Raw genomic sequence first — 16,682 nt, forward strand, 5'->3', positions numbered from 1 at the left:
AATACCCAAACTTGTTATTACATACATACGATCGTGTTTTCGCCAGTTAAACTTATTATGAACATTTAGAAGTGTCTCCAGAAACGGCAGTACCCCCTTGTGCAAAACCGTAAGAGCTCGATTTCCGTAGCGGTCCTAGTAGAATGGAGAATCACCGAGTTTCTCTCCTATAGATACCTACAGGAGAGTACACACAATACAAGTACTTCGAAAAGCTCGTTTCTCTTTCTCTCTCTCTCTCTCTCTCTCTCTCTCTCTCTCTCTCTCTCTCTAACTCTCTCGATTTCTCTTCTTCGTAGGTCAGAGATCAAGAGAGAAAGAGAAAGAGAGAAAGAGAGAGAGAGAAGCAAGCAGCCAACCAGCTAACCAGCCAGCCAAGCAACGAATCAACCAAGCCCCGGCATCCCCCGCGGTCGAAGGCACTGGCCCGAGAAATTCAATTACTGCTGAACTTCTCGACTGAAGTCTTGGTTCGGCTCGTACTTTACTGTAAGCATTCTGTTTCGGAGATCGAGTGAAAGACATCTTACGCGCCGTCTCGTCCTAGTGTAGAAACGTGTATACGTCTTTATAAGTAATGTATATATATACATGTACGTGTATATGTGTGTACTTCGTTCGCAAGCTTTAAGCGTCTGCGTGCCCTTATATAAATTGAAATGCGATATATATCGCGCGTAGTCTACTCTTCCTTTCCTTTTCCTTTTCCTTTCCTTTCCTTTCCTTTCCTTTCCTCAACTCACCCTATCATCCACCACCCCACTACCACCACTACCACCATCAACAGTCGGAGAATAAGCAAAGGGAAAAGAAAGGAGATACGAGGAAGAAGAAGAAGAAGAAGAAGAAGAAGAAGAAGCAAAAGGAGGAGGAGGAGGAGGAGAGGGTGGGAGAGGGGGAGGGGGACAGAAGTACCACGCGATCTCCTCCTACGCTCTTGAGAAGAGCCCTGAGAAAGTGTTCGTACCTTTTAAAACGCGATATTGCGAAAGCAAGGCTAACGGAAACCACCGAGGGCCGCGAAAGAATCTGCCGTTGTCAGAGTCTTTTCTCTTCACCTTCACCACCCTCCCTTAACCCCTCCCCCACCCCGCTACAGTTCTACTCTTCTTCCTTTTCTTTCTTTCTTTCTTTCTTTCTTCTATCCCCCTTTTACTCTTCCTTCTACTTCTACTTTTCATTCTTACCCTCCCTCACCCCTCGACAAATTCTTCCTTCCTTCCTTCCTCGCTACCACCCCGTTTCTTTCTTCGTTAAAACGTGCCGCGAGATAAAGTTTCAAAGAACGATAGAGATATTCGTGATAGTACTTTTCATTGAGTTCTTCGATCAAGTAATCGTGAGAATCACGGATTGGTTAAACGAATTTTTTGTATACCCTTTGTGGGTGTATCATTATTTAATTACAATTATTGAAACTTATTTATGAATAATACAATTTAGTTGTATCGTTTTTGTCAAATGAATTAATTGTTCATATCTTAAAACCATTAATTTGAGGTATTTAACGAATGTCTTATGATTTCCGTAACATGCATGTTATTCGATACGAAGTTTATTTTTTATGTTTTGTTCGCGATAAATTGAACTATATTTATTATTACAGATTTATTATATTTCTTAGTTTTAAAATAATTCGATCTTTTTTTCGATTTTGTTTTCATTCGGTTGAAATTTACTTTAATTTTTTGCTCGCATTAGATGATTTTTTGTTGCTTTTACGCAAGTAATAATAAATCGATTAAGTTTATTTTTAATTAGATTTGAATTTTATTTTAGATCGATATACCGGATAGAAAATAAATATCTTCAAAACAGATATCAGATTAAATATGTTGGGAATTTGCATATCCACTTTTTTTCGTTTGTTATCCTCTTCTCATTCTTAGCGGCACACGTCTCACAATGCCAAAATGAGAATGGAACGGAGAACGAATGGTGAAAGAAGGTGAAAGAAGAAAAAAAGATATCCGATGGTAATCGCACTCCGGGTGATTGTGGAGTGTACAAGAAAGAGGTCCACAGTGACAAAGAAAATTATGACCGAACATTTTCTTTCTGAGGACTTATTCTCTTTCTCTTTTTCTTTTTCTTTTTTTTGTTCTTACGGAATACGATATTTTTACCAAGATATTCGTCTCAATTACACGCATTTATTCCTAATTAACATAATACTATTTCTGCAAATTGATCAAATTAAATAAAAAAAAAAACAAAAGAATACAATTTTTGCAAACATTTGTAATATCGTTCATTTATCTCGGTTCAATTAACTATTATTATTCCAAGAATATTTTCTAGCTAATTTTCTATACAAATATGTCTCAAGAAAAGGATACTACAATTTTTATATAATTTTTGTCTAAATACAAATATATAAAACAAAAAAATCAAATATTAAAATACGATCGATTAAATTATTATCCACATTAAAAATAATATAATGCAATAAAACGATGTATTATAAATAAAAATAAAACGAAACAAATTGACACTAAACGAAATAATATTTTGACAAATTATTTTTATAATAAGTCGAATAAATATTAAACATTAATTTATACAAAATTTGTGTGTGCCAATCAATCAATTATTACGTTCCTATCATTTGCATCAATATCTACCCCTGAGACCAATCTCACCCCCTCCATTTTTAACCGTGACCGTACAAAAAGTCGCATTAACTGGCATTCGTTTAATTCGAATCAAATGTACACCACCCTGAGAAAGTAATTGAAGCGCGTTGCCCACGAGGGGTAGTAGGTAGGGTAGTGGATTTAAACGGCACGCGTCCTGCCATCTTCGCGGGGGCAAATCGTACGGCTTCCTTCCTCACAGAAAATACAGAAACTGGACGGTGAATTTGTACAGATTGGTTTCCCCTTCGTAGATGAAAATACCGTTACGCGATTCAATAGCAAACAACTTCCAATTAAAGGAACCATCTTTTTCTCTCTCGATCATTATTTCATTTTCTTTTTCCTTATTTTATATCTACCGAAGAAAGGCATCAAGATTCTTATCGCCATCCAATATTTTTTATTCCTAATTAATGTTAACACCTTTGATAAACGCGTTTTACTTTAAAATGACGATCGATTTTTTTCCTTTCTTTATAATTCTAATTGTAAGATTAATCGTTAAATATCTCACTCAGAGTAAAATTGTTTATATTTCGATAAATGAGATAAAGGTTTATTTTTCTCACAAAAGTTTGTATATCGGTTAGCTATATTTTTTTTTTTGTAGGCAGAGTTACAATTTTTTTTTATAAATTTTTCTATTTTATATTAAAGACGAATTTCATTATTTATGAATTAAACATGAATCTTTCTTAAAGATTCTTCCTTCGAAAGTTTGCAAATAGAAATTGCGGTTTATTATTATTATATATATATATATATATATATATAAGTAACTAATTATTAACACGTTACCCCAACGTGAATTCTCTAGGGGACACTTCAGATTTACATGCTAATAGACTTTTCACGTGGTAGTATCGATTGATAGCGAAACGAGAAGGGGTTGCCGAGTTTTTCGAGTGTTTCTTTCAAAATGAAAAGCAAAAACAAAAAAATAGAAAAAAAAGGAACAATAAATATGGAAATCCATGGTTCGAACGAGGTATTGAAAAAATTTTCTTTTAACAAATTCATTAAATAAAAAAAAAGAAAGAGAAAAATATACAATTCAGGTATCCGATGAAAAAAGAAAAAGAAAAGAAAAACAGTTTAGCATTAACGGACAATTTTGTCGAAGTTTCGTGAAGGAAGAAGGACCGGTGAGCAAGAAAAAAAGAAGAAGAAGAAGTAGAAGAAAAAAAAAAGAAAAAGGGAAAGAAAGAAAGAAAGAAAGAAAGAGAAATAAAAAAAAATAAAAAAAGAGAAATAAATTGAATTTGCGCGCGCGCGATGCCAACGAGCGAATGTGAATTGAAAGGAGGGTTAAAGGGGAAACCGAATAAAGGAAGTGGGCTATAGTGAAACGACGCTGACGTATTCTTTTGGAACACACTACTGCGTGCCGTTAATAAAGATGTCCTTGTGTTTATACCGAATAGAATGAAATTCAGACAAGTGTCTTAGGTATATATATATATATATTTCGGTTTGCCCAAAGAAAGAAAACTGTCATTCTTTTCTTTTTCATCACACAAAGGTTACGAACAAAATGATGATGATGATGATGACGACATTCGTAAATATTCGATTATTAAAAATAGAAATGAAATTAATCATAAAAGGATGTTTCGCGAATTATTATAAATAATTTAAAAATATAACTCGCGCGAAATATTTTACAAAGTATGATATAACATTTTAATTCTTACATATGTTGACTATTAGTAGGAAAGTATTTATAAGAATATTCGAAATAATCAATATTTTATTTATTACGATTATAAAATATTTATTAATTATTTATTTTTTTCTCTCTATGAATAATTATTCTTTATATCTTTTTTATTTAGGTTGAATTTAAAATACCATACATCAATAATTCCCAAACTTTTGAATCCAGAATTTTGTCAAGATAACCTATGTGTGTCAAATTCGAACAATTACACTTTAGGAAAATAGCCAAGATTTAAATAAAAATAAATCAAAAATCCATTGCAGATACATAAAGAATTTAATTAAAGAAATTCAACTAATTCCAATAATTACTGAAATAGATGAGCTCGTTGGTCGTCTAGACGCATACTTTAAGAACCACCAGCACAAATATTTCAGAATTGTAATAAGAGAGACAGAAAAAGAGAAATAAATAACTTTCCTAATACAAAACAAAAATTATAAAAAAACATACAATACAACTAAGATTATCCATATTAAAATCAAGTACAATAAACTAAACAAATATTCTTATACTGACAACCAATAGAATATACACAACTATCAGAATCAACCTATAACAATTGATCTCCGTAAGATAAATTTGTAAAACTCGTGACCTTGAGACTGGAAAGCTGAAGAAAAGATCAGCATACTTAGAAGTGTCTTATTTTCGTTGGCATAAAACTACTTGGTAGTAGTACTACTACTACTACTACTATTACTACTACTACAACTACTATTACTACTACCAATATAAGTACCAGTTACCAGAATAAGTAGTATTAATCGTTGAGAACGTCAAGCAATTAAGTTATTAATGTAAAGGAGAACGGCTATAAGAGCAGCGAGCAAGCGTTGAGATTTGGAACAGATTGAAACGAAAGCAGCAGCAGCAACAGCAGCAGCAACCAAATCCTGGCACGCGACCGTGCAAGTATACGCATGCGTTTTAAGGCTCGCACGCTTTAGTCTCGGAATATAAGTGCCCCATTAGGAACGTGCGTATATATGCATAAGTAGACCAAGTGGCTAGGGCCATAATGTTAAGTAAATAATGGCCAAACTCGTGGCCTCTTATTATACCACTCAAAGCAAAAGTCGCACTCGTTAGTGACGGCGTTTAATTCTTTCTCTTCTTTCTCTCTCTCTCTCTCTCTCTTTCTTTCTATTTCTTTCTTTCTTTTTTTCTCTCTCTCTCTTTCTCTTTCTTTCTTGCAATAAACCTCTACCTCTCCGCTCCTTTATCGAATTCCTTCCAACCTGGCTCATTCTCACCCTTCCTCGAGTGCGCACACGCGAGCCTACGCACCTTAGTGTGACAACTAAGAAAACGAGAGAGAAAATATATATATTCCCCCCCTTTCATACGTATACGTATATTGTTATTCTTACTTTTCCTCGTCACTTTCGTTAACAAATATATGACATTTTTTAATGGTATAATTGAAAATAATGAATTTGGACATTTTTAAGATGTGTATACGTAAATATGATTGTAATATATATTAAGTTTGGAATATAATGGTTATTCCATTATTGGTTTTTACTATTTTCGTTTTGGAAAATCGGATTTGGATTGAAAGACATTGAAACTCTTAAAAAATGATTTAAATTGTTATTTAGACACATTAAAAAGTAATCGATATATTTATGTTTTCAATTTTTAATTCAATCAATATACATATATACTTTCGGATAACGATTCAAATTCTAAACCCCCTGAAGTATGTACTTGAATGTTGTAGATACTCTAAATAGAAATATTCAATATTAAGAAGAGAACATCGATATATCGATTAAATAATAAAACGATCTAAATTAAAATGGTTCGTTATAAATGATGAATTAAAAAAAAAAAGAAAAGCATGTCCTCCAGGGTCGTTCGTTGGTCGTCATACAAAATATTCCGTCAATTTAAGAGTTCCCATTCGACGAGAATCTTTGAAAGTCGATGCCACGAGTCTCGTCGTCGTAGTCGTTCTTTTTATTTCAAAAAAAAAAAAAAAGTCCGGGAAAACGATCTATGTAAGCCCCTACCCCTAAGTTGTGCGCGAGACCCGCCGGGTACACTTATGTGTAATGACTCACAATTGGTACTCCGTTCAGGCGCAGCTAACCTACAGCAAATTTACATGGCTGCTACGATACGAGAGTTCGTAGACTCTTACGATTATGCAAGTTCCACAGTAATTGCTTCTAATTCTAACAGAATAGAGACCAAAATAATATTCTCCATTGCACATTATTATTTATACAATATAGAATAGACCAAAGATTACACGAGCTTATTAATTCTATACGTTTAATATCGAATATTCGAAAAGAAGACATAAAATAGTATTGTCGGAACGATCGAAACGTTTCTATGTTGAAATTGTATTTAAAAAATAAAAATAAGAAACCGAATGAATTGTTCGATTTTGGAAAAAATGAATAAAAATCGTAAATATGTACTGTTTGAGATGAAACAACTTTAAATAATATTAAATAATAAAACACGCAAATATATTTTGTCCACCTATATGTAGAAGGAAAAAAAGAAAAAAAAATGATTGAAAGGATTACAAAGATCAAATGGAAATTGGTACTCACCGCCAACGATCATGTCGGGTTTTTCTTGCTTAGGTTGTCTGTAATCGTCTTGAATCGATCTTTTTCGTTGTATCATACCACATTCAGGTTGTGTCAATTGCGTTTGAATGTGTGCTGCTGCTGCAGCTGCAGCAGCAGCCGCGGCCGCTGCTGGAATAGCCAAGCCCGTCGGATTCGTTACGTGAACCGGATGTGGTGATGGACTATCGGTTGGTGTCGTTGCTGTGGCTGATCCTGACAATACCGGTGTACCAGTGCAACTACCGGTATTGTATTGTAATTGTAATCCAAGTTCACGTGCTTCGCTCTCTTCTTGAGCCTGTTGTCTTCTTAACGCGACCTGGGAACAATTCATTCATTAACAATTAAATCTATTATTTATTTATACGTTAATAATGAAATTTCTTACAATTAGTTGCATTTGTTTGATTCGAAAAGTAATCTTCATTCGAATGATTTTTTTCAGTGATAAGAAAATTATGTAAGTTTTGATATACTGTATTAATGTTTAGAATATATAATATCAGATTTGCCTATTCATTATTTTGTTATTAATATTTCAAACGATATTTAATTTTGTAATAAAAAATCAATCACGTATTTGAAAATATTTTCAATCAAAATATATTTGTTATATAATATAGACAAATATTTTAATAAACATTACATTTACAAAATCATAAAAAGTACATATATAAAAAAAGTAGTGAAAGATACAATGATAAATGATTTCTTATGAATTTTCAATTAGATATTAAATTTTTACGAGGAATCATCTATAGAAAGTTATATATCGATATGGTTACAATCGTGTCTTAGAAAGAAGAAGAAGGAAGGAATAGGCAAGCAATTTAGAAGTCAATAAACGAGGACGTGCCTCGTGTGCAAAGATGAATTGGGGGCTTTTTCATGGGAGGCCGCAAAGTTTCTGTCAAGGGAGGATCACGTCTCCTAGTCGGTGGTAGTAGTGGTGGTGGTGGTGTTGTACGACCCTTCCGGCAATATTCCGAGCCCTTTTCAAAGAATAGATACATGCACCCACACTGGTGTTAATTGTACCGAGTAGAGATACCTCATCTTCGAAAGGTAGTTTGGTATGCTGGAATGCTGCACGTTTCAAGGACGATCTCTTTCTCTCTCACTTTTTCTTTTCTTTTCTTTCTTTTTATTTATCTCTTTTGCTAGGGCAACTCCCTCGAAAATAATCCCATCATATTGGTGAAAGTACTATCAAGAGATACTACACTTAAATCTCTTGTAAAACGTTCCCTATTTGCTAACTTATTTCATTATCCACTTCATTTTCTCTCTTTATTCGATCACGACCTAACCGTGTCACGTTATTAATTCGATATTAATATCTTATCCGATTATTTATTGACGTAATCTTAATAAGTTATTTTGGTAATTGAGGATTCTAATTTTGGTTTTTATATTTTTTATCAAATAATTATTACTATAGATGATCGGAGAGAGGAATGATTGCAAGACAAATTATGTTCAGTTAGTTTTTAACTAAAAAAAATGTAATTTATTTTTAAGATATTTATATTTAAATGTGAAATATTTCGAAACGACAAAAGTTTATAATATATTTTATACATTTTACAAAGATTTTAATAATATTGCTAATATAACCTTTCGATGGAAAATAAAATGGTGTACCGAATTCGCAATATTAATTTCTATCTCCTGTGTAAAACCAATTACAATGGCAATTGAAATGAAAATAAATGAAGATAATATTCCATTGAAAACGTTATAACCGTTAAAGTAAACAAAAATCTTGAATAAATCATTTATTCTATAATGGAACAAACAAAAAAATAAAAGTGGTGTTATCCAAAATGGCGTGACGCGAAGAAACTTTTCAATAAAAAGAACATTTAATACAATAGAAAACGCGATACCCATGACACGTCAAGAACAAAACTCCGATGATCTTTAAAGTAGTAAAGATCGATGACTCTTACCATTCCTCTTGCCATTCAACTACGATCTAAACGAAATCAAAAGCTGGCTGGTTTACCGCACCACTCCTGGGTTTCGAGCAATTTTCGCGTCTAAAGACGTTCAAACCTTCTTTTCTCTTTTGTATTAAAATGCTCGAGAACAATGGAAACCAGGAAACGAGCTGAAGAAACATAAGAGGAGAAACGACGGAAAAGAGAGAGAGAGAGAGAAAGGGATGGTCAGAGGGCGAGGAGAACATTGTTAGAAGAGTCGAAACTGGGGTGACTGGCCCGCTTGCTGGGACTATTGCGTTTCTACGATTGCCTGCGTTTAAAAGTTTTAAATTCGACGTATATATATATATATATATATATATATATATTACTATCCCCCTAAAAAAAAAGAAAGAAAAGAAAAAATTAAAAAGGGAAAAAGAAAGGATGAAAGAAAAAAGAAAGAAAAAAGACATATGTTCCTTATTCATACGTATATACCTATATACGTATACATATATATATATATACCAGACACATTTTTTAGAGCAACACCGATGAATGATCGCTTTTGTATTCGATTTACGATTTAACCATGGCGCCACGGGGGATGGGTGGAGGGGTGTTTTTCGTTAAATACCAACGATTTGAAAAAAGTTTATACTTAGGCCTGATAAATTTCACCTATTGAACGATCGACAGATATATATATATATGTGTATATATTTTACATACGCCAATGAGCGACGCATTAAAGCTCGAAACGGAATAGCAAAACGATTTGGAAACTCCGTACAAATTGAACAGACCACGGTTGCTTTTGAAAGGAACGCGCTACTGCACCCTAGGTTGGGTTTTAACAGCGAGAAAAAACGAGAGAGAGAGAGAGAGAGAGAGAGAGAGAGAAAACACGCACACGAAAACAAAAACGAGAAACGAAAAAATAAAAAAAAGGAAAAAAAAGAAGAGAAAAAAAAAGAACGCCCGCGCGGAAGCAACGATTAAAAGTGGATCATTCATCGCGTTGGCCGCCCACTTTCGCGGCAACGAGTTTTTATTTTCATCCATTGGCTGAAAATGCCGGCAAATTGGTGCGCGCGCGAGAGAGTGAGTGAGTGTGAGAGTGTGTGAGAGAGAGAAAATTTGCGCGGACGCGCACCGTCGGCCAGAAAAATGAAAGTCGATAGAAATGCAATTTACTCTTTCTCTCTTTCTCGCACATACACACACACATACACACATGCACGACAGATGCATCGCGTACGCATACAAACTGTACACATTTGCCAATTGAATCCAGTGGAATTGAAATTTTTAGCATTTTCTCGATCAACTCGACGATTTTTGCGAAAACGGAGCGAGGCCATTTTTCTTTTCTTTCTTTTTTTTTCCTCTCTTATATTTTTTTCCTATACCACCCCCCGCCCACTCTCTCTCTCTCTCTCTCTCTTTCTCTCTTGCCATTTTTCTCGTTAATGATTATTTTTTCCTTTGAAGATGAATCTCGATCGGGTGGTTGTGTGATTGCAAGGAATGGGTAATGGGTTTTAAGAGAAACATGATCGATAAGGATAATGTTAGAAAGAAATAGGAGAATGATTTTAAAAGACGATAATCGATAAGTATGACGAATTAAAATGGGTCGTTTTAACAATCGAACGAATAGTTTCGAATAAATGCATTTTGTCTAAATTTTTCGAGTTATGCGGCCAAGTGCATGCCGTCGGACGGGGTCACGGACAGTAATTGGATATTCTTCATTTTTCGTGCTATTTCATTAAAAAAAAAAACAAAAGAAAACGTTTCTTTCGTATATTGCGATGCAATGTAAATTGCGACGAAGATTAACTATTTTGAAATTATAAGAATATGTTTTATAGGATTTTGATTTAAATATTATATGTAAATGAATGATTACCAATAATAATACGAAATAATTATTCTATTCAATATTATACGAAACACGTGTAAACATTTTATACTATTATTTTTGACTCGTGTTAATTCTTTTCTAAAAAGTTTTATAAATTTCGTATCAATAAAACTGATAACATTAGTGCAAATATATGAAATATAGTATAAATAGAAAATTATTAATATAGACAAATGAAAAGAAAAAAAGAAAAGAAACTGATCCTCATGATTCTTATTTGAAATAACAATTGTTCATTAGATTAAGATATAAATCATAAGGCTCTAACGTTTACAATTGTTTCATTTAATTAACTGTCATAATTATCAACACGTATATCCATTATCTCAATATCTATATATCAATAACAATCTTAACAAATTAAAAAATACCAAACGGCGTACAAATGTGTTATTTAAAATGCATACAATCCATTTATAGATTTATACCCACCCCACAAGAAATAAAAATAAAAATAAAAAACAACCAATGTCCAATTTGATTCTAGTCGATGAAACTTTTGTGTATAGAAGAAAAATAAGTAAAAAGAGAAAAAAAAAAAAATAGAAGAAAAAGAAGTGTTGGATGCAGCAATGTGGCATGGACCAGACCGCAATAGAAGAGGAATGTTCACTTTGATACGCGACCGGGAGAAGAGTTAGAAGAAGAAAGAGAGAAAGAGAATAAGTGAGAGAGAATGTGAGAGTAAGAAAGAAAGAGAGAGAGAAATGAGATGGTGAAATGGTAGTAAAAAAAGAGAGAGAGAGAGAATCACGTCTTAGAACGTGAGGCACTCTCTACTACTGGTTCCGAGGAAACGAAGATTCACGCCTACCCATGAAACGTTTCACCCCCCTTTTGAACCTACCCCCTGTCGACGCGCCTACCACTTTGCGCATCGCCGACGTAGTCGATGGCGCAATTATTCTTCGAGTATCGAGCATCGGGTGACGCCGATCGATGGCATCGGTAACGGTGCATGAAACGACCGTTCGTTCGTTCTGAAACGTCGTCGACGCGTATTCCTGATATTACTCCAAAAATAAAAAATCCACACGCAATAACTACCCCACCACCACCACCACCCCCCGTCGTCTCTCTTTATTTCTTTCAGGTTCTTTCCTTTTTTCTTTTTTTTCTTTTTCTTTTTTTAATCTTTTCTTTCTCTCTCTATGTCACTCTTTCTCGTTTACTTTCATTTTATTTTCCTTTAACTAGGTCTCACGATAAACCTGTATTTATATTGTCTAATATTCGCGTAATTTACGTATGTACGATTCATTAAAATGTAATTAACACATTTTTATTGGATTTTTAACGTAGGTTCTACATTGTTTTTTTAACAAATTTACAATACGAAATACAAAGATCCAGAGTCGTAATAGATTGTAGATATGTATATCTACTTCTAGATAATATTGAGCAATATATTAACACTAAATTTAGTGAGCTTTATGTATACTTATTTCTATCATAATAGATCAAATAATCCATCTTCACAAAGTCATATATTTTACGATTTATGTATAGCAAAAAATATACCATTTGTGCAATAAGAATTTTTGACTCACGTCATTTGACCGGTCATAATACGTTTGATGTTAATTTAAATTATTCACTTATTTTTTTAAGACGTCATTCTAATTTTACTCGTTCAAATAAAAAATAAAGATAATAATTCTAAAGTTGCATTGTCAATGGTTATATGTTTGACATTGTATGCTCCTAATCTTTTTTATCTTTTTTCTTTTTGTCAAAAGATCGAAAAGTGAAACTATCTTTTGGATGGATATATCATTCATCCCACGATACTCTAGAATCACTTCCTTTTCTTCATTGTCATTGGTGTGAATTTCCAAAGATTTCTTATAGAAAATAAGTCCGATGAGAGAAAACGGTGAGAGAAGATGTTTATCGTATTCGTTTGACAACTATTTGGACTACAGTGTAATAACGTTTGAAACGTGATAGAGGGTGGATTCTTCGATCGGATTCTAAAGTAGAATTTTCAACAGAATAAAAGATGTTATGTATGGAACATTCGTTGAAATAAACTGTAATACTAGTCTGACAATTATGACGTTAGATAAATATCAAACGATAATATTTATATACGTATTTGCGAATAGTTTGACAATATGGAATAAATTATTAAATCTAAAAAATTATTAATAATCACAATCTCGAGATATATTTGTATAATACGATTCTTCGATTATATCAATTTAAACGGACAATTTGTATATATATATATAAACTCCTACTATATACACTCGCGGAAATCATTTAAGTAACTTAAAGCAAAACGTAATGTATACGTACCGTTTAACCCCCATAGACAAAGTGCACACATGCGTTAAATAAGAGGGAGAGAAAGAGAGCGAAGGGTTACACGAACCATAGTAGGGAAAAAGAGAAAAAAAGAAAAGACAGGGGTCATATATCTATTACAAACCGAAACTAGGTCCTTACAAGCTCGATATATATCGTACATCAAAATATGAGAACGGTACGCGTCGAGATGAATATAAGAAAAAGAAATATAGAATGAAAGAATAGAAATATGAATATAAATAATATACGACGATTGTCAAAAGCGACTATGTAAATGTGAATTCTTATGAGTGACATAATATATTCTGTGAATAAAATTTAAAAAAAAATATAAAAAAGATTTGCTTTTATGATCACTAACATATCAAACAAATAAATACGGTTAACATCTAGCTGAAGATGTTTCTAAGCTACTGAAGTATTCTTGTTTCTACCATCGATTATAACTGAACCTGTTTTTTTTTTTCCAATTTATTTCGAGGAAAAATCTGTTATTGCAATAATTTCATATTATTCTAATACAAATTAAAGAAACGATATACGATTTTTTGTACACAAATACTATATTAATTAAAGATTCATCGTCCTGTTAACAATATCACAATGTTGCATAAGAAACCAAAATTTGAAGATCATTTTGTCCAAATTATATTATTAAAACACACACACACAAGTTATATAAAAATGATTAGTTATTTGGTACCAGCTGTTTCACTACATAAAAAAGAAATATCATAATTTAATTTCATATTTTTCTTTTTATTTTCCTTTGTTGTACCCTACATCAAATCTCACCAGAGCAAATTACATCCGATCCTAAAGCTATAGGTCTTATTGGTCCTAGGTGAGGGTGAAACAGATACAATGAAGAGTTGCGAGGAAAGGATATTAAGGTTTCGAATGAAACGGATCACGGCTGCTGAGAATAAGCCTATCACCAAATGTAAGTATACGGTGTCACAAGTAGGTCAATAAACGTTGCACGAGGGAACTCTCTACTCTCTCTCTACTCTCTCTCTCTCTCTTTTTCTCTCTCTTTATCTTTCTCTCTTTCTATCTTTCTATCTTTCTCTCTTTCTATCTTTCTATCTTTCTCTCTTTCTCTCTTTCTTTCAAGGACGTATAGTATTACGATCCTGTAACGTTACGCGAGGCGGTGTGCCAAACTTTGCTGGAAATTTTACCCACCGTTCACCCCATGATCATCTTTGTAACGTTTGAATAATGCTAAGAAGTTATATAGAGTGTCAAATAATTCAAGAATACAATGGTGGGACGGATCCTTCTAAATATTTGATATATTTTTTTTTCCTTTTTCATCACAATACCAGAATGAAATGCAGGATCTATACAATTTTCAATAGACTTTAACAATTGTACGAATGATACGCTAGAATATTATTATATGTGTAAAATATATATCTACATGTATGTTACAAAAAAGATGTATTCATGCTGACATTTTGTAATCTATTAATATCAAGATGAAATAAAAAAAGATAGAATTAGATGAAAGGATTAATATATAAAAATGGTACTTAATACATTTGACTATGACAGAACAAAAATATAATTGAAACAAAACGTCTTCCAAGAGTACGCAATGGGCCACCTGAAAATTCGTGAAATCACCCTTACGTACGTACACCTACTACCTTGTAGGAAATTTAAAAAGGGTATCCGATGCAAAGCTTACATTATGGTATGCCGATATTTCATACTCGGTTGACTACGTAAGGGCCAAGGGAGAGCCCGGTAGAGTCTTTATGCACGGCAGAGAAGTGGAAAATGCACGCTCGACGGTGCAGTAACACCGAACGCTGTTTTATTAATTACTTTGCAAATGTAGAGAGAGAGAGAGAGAGAGAGAGAGAGAGAGAGAGAAAGCAAGACGTAAACAAAAGATCAGGCAAAATAAAATGCGAAGCCCTACGATACACGCTTCGTTACGTAACAAACTTTTCTTGTTTTTTGTTTGCTTTTTTTTCTTTTTTCATACTCTGTCCTTCTCTTCCTTGATTACTCTTATTAAAATTTTGTAACGAAAGGAAGATGATACGGTGTTGTTATTTTTCGTGATACCAAAATATGTCACTTTTGAAAATTACAAATAAATTCGATTTATCTCGATTTTTTAATATTATATTTGCAAATAAAATAGATCGAATATCTTATCTATTAGGATAGTTAAAAATACGTAATTTTAAATTATTCTTTTCATTTTCTTGAGAGACCAATAAGATGAAAATAAAATAAGGCAAAACTTTTTTAACGAGATGTTCTACGGGATTTTATATATAAAAGAATAATCAGTTCTCGGAAGTTTTATCTTGGGGTGGGGGGGAGGTGGGAAAGTTTGTAAGATCAGTTACATTTGATTCATTGACTTTGTATACTATGATAAAAAGAAAAAAAGAACAACTTGGCTACCCTCCAAGTGCTGCTATTACCACCCTCGAGCATTCGCGTATCTATATCGCGAAAAGTAAGGAATTTTTTTGCCACGGTAACATCTTCCAGACGTTTTCATGAGCTTTTTTATTTCATTCATTTACAGAACTTACACGAATTTAAGACAAATCGTTTTTATTTGTTATCCGAATATATTATAAACGCAAAATACGAGGAAGAAGGAAGAAATTACGCTATTAAATATTATTATAAAAAAATACAAGAAAAAAAAGAGAAATAAGCAAAGCTAAGGATGAAAAATCTTCTCATTTTAATAAGAAACAAAAACCGTTCAATACTTTACAACACACGTCAATTTGAAACTTAGTTTAAAAAAACATTCTCACTCATAATCGTCCCGAATAAAATACGTTTGCAGAATGATCTAATCTTATCTTAAAATAAGTTAAACGTTGAAACGTTGAAAATCGGATTCTAATTTGTTAGAGAGAAGGAGAAAATAAAATAAAATAAAATAAAATTAAATAAAATAAATAACATAAACATTATTTCTCACCTGAGCTGCCATGACGCGTTGTCTCTCAGCGATAAGGGTACATTTCGCACACACGCAGTCCCTCCATCGGCAATAACGCTTGTGTCCCTTAAGGGCGGAAACGACTCCGTGATTACGACATCTAGCACATTTCGGTGTCCTCTGATATCTTTCGGCACTGGCCCGTAGAAAAAAAGCTGCCGGTAATACGTGATGCTGTTGTTGATGATGTTGTTGTTGCTGATGTTGCATCAATTGACCGACATCGACGCCGAGTCCGACACCTCGCGGCAACGACATCCTTCCGAACTCTTCTCTTTATATTCTTCTTAATCAAAATATTCCTCCTTAATTCTCGTGTCTTCGGTAAGCATTGAACAACGAAATCCTAGATCTTCAATCTCTCTTTCTCTCTCTCTTTCTTTTTTCTTTTTCACTGTATTTTCCTGTTATCCATGAGCGATCAAAGTTCACCCGACGGAAACGCGACACTTCGTTTGACCACACGAATATACAAATAAAAACGATGACAGATGTATATATATTTATTTATATACATATATAAATATATATTAGATATGGTATATACATATATATATATATATATATAT

At 33.0% G+C, this 16,682-nt stretch overlaps 1 protein-coding gene across 1 annotated transcript in view; it reads right to left on the bottom strand.

Annotated features, from left to right (window-relative positions):
* The window catches only part of LOC106793682 (doublesex- and mab-3-related transcription factor A2), a 40,555-nt gene extending 23,965 nt beyond the window's left edge, over positions 1-16,590 (bottom strand). The window contains exons 1-2 of the mRNA XM_014760823.1: positions 16,093-16,590; positions 6,933-7,272 (exon numbers count right to left, since the gene is read on the bottom strand). Coding sequence (XP_014616309.1) covers positions 6,933-7,272; positions 16,093-16,371 — 619 coding nt within the window. The 5' untranslated portion in view covers positions 16,372-16,590. The remainder of the gene's footprint in view (positions 1-6,932; positions 7,273-16,092) is intronic.
* Positions 16,591-16,682: the final 92 nt, after the last annotated feature.

The sequence above is a fragment of the Polistes canadensis genome, unplaced genomic scaffold (assembly GCF_001313835.1).
Source record: "Polistes canadensis isolate GaletaPanama2010 unplaced genomic scaffold, ASM131383v1 scaffold_17, whole genome shotgun sequence".
NCBI lineage: Eukaryota > Metazoa > Arthropoda > Insecta > Hymenoptera > Vespidae > Polistes > Polistes canadensis.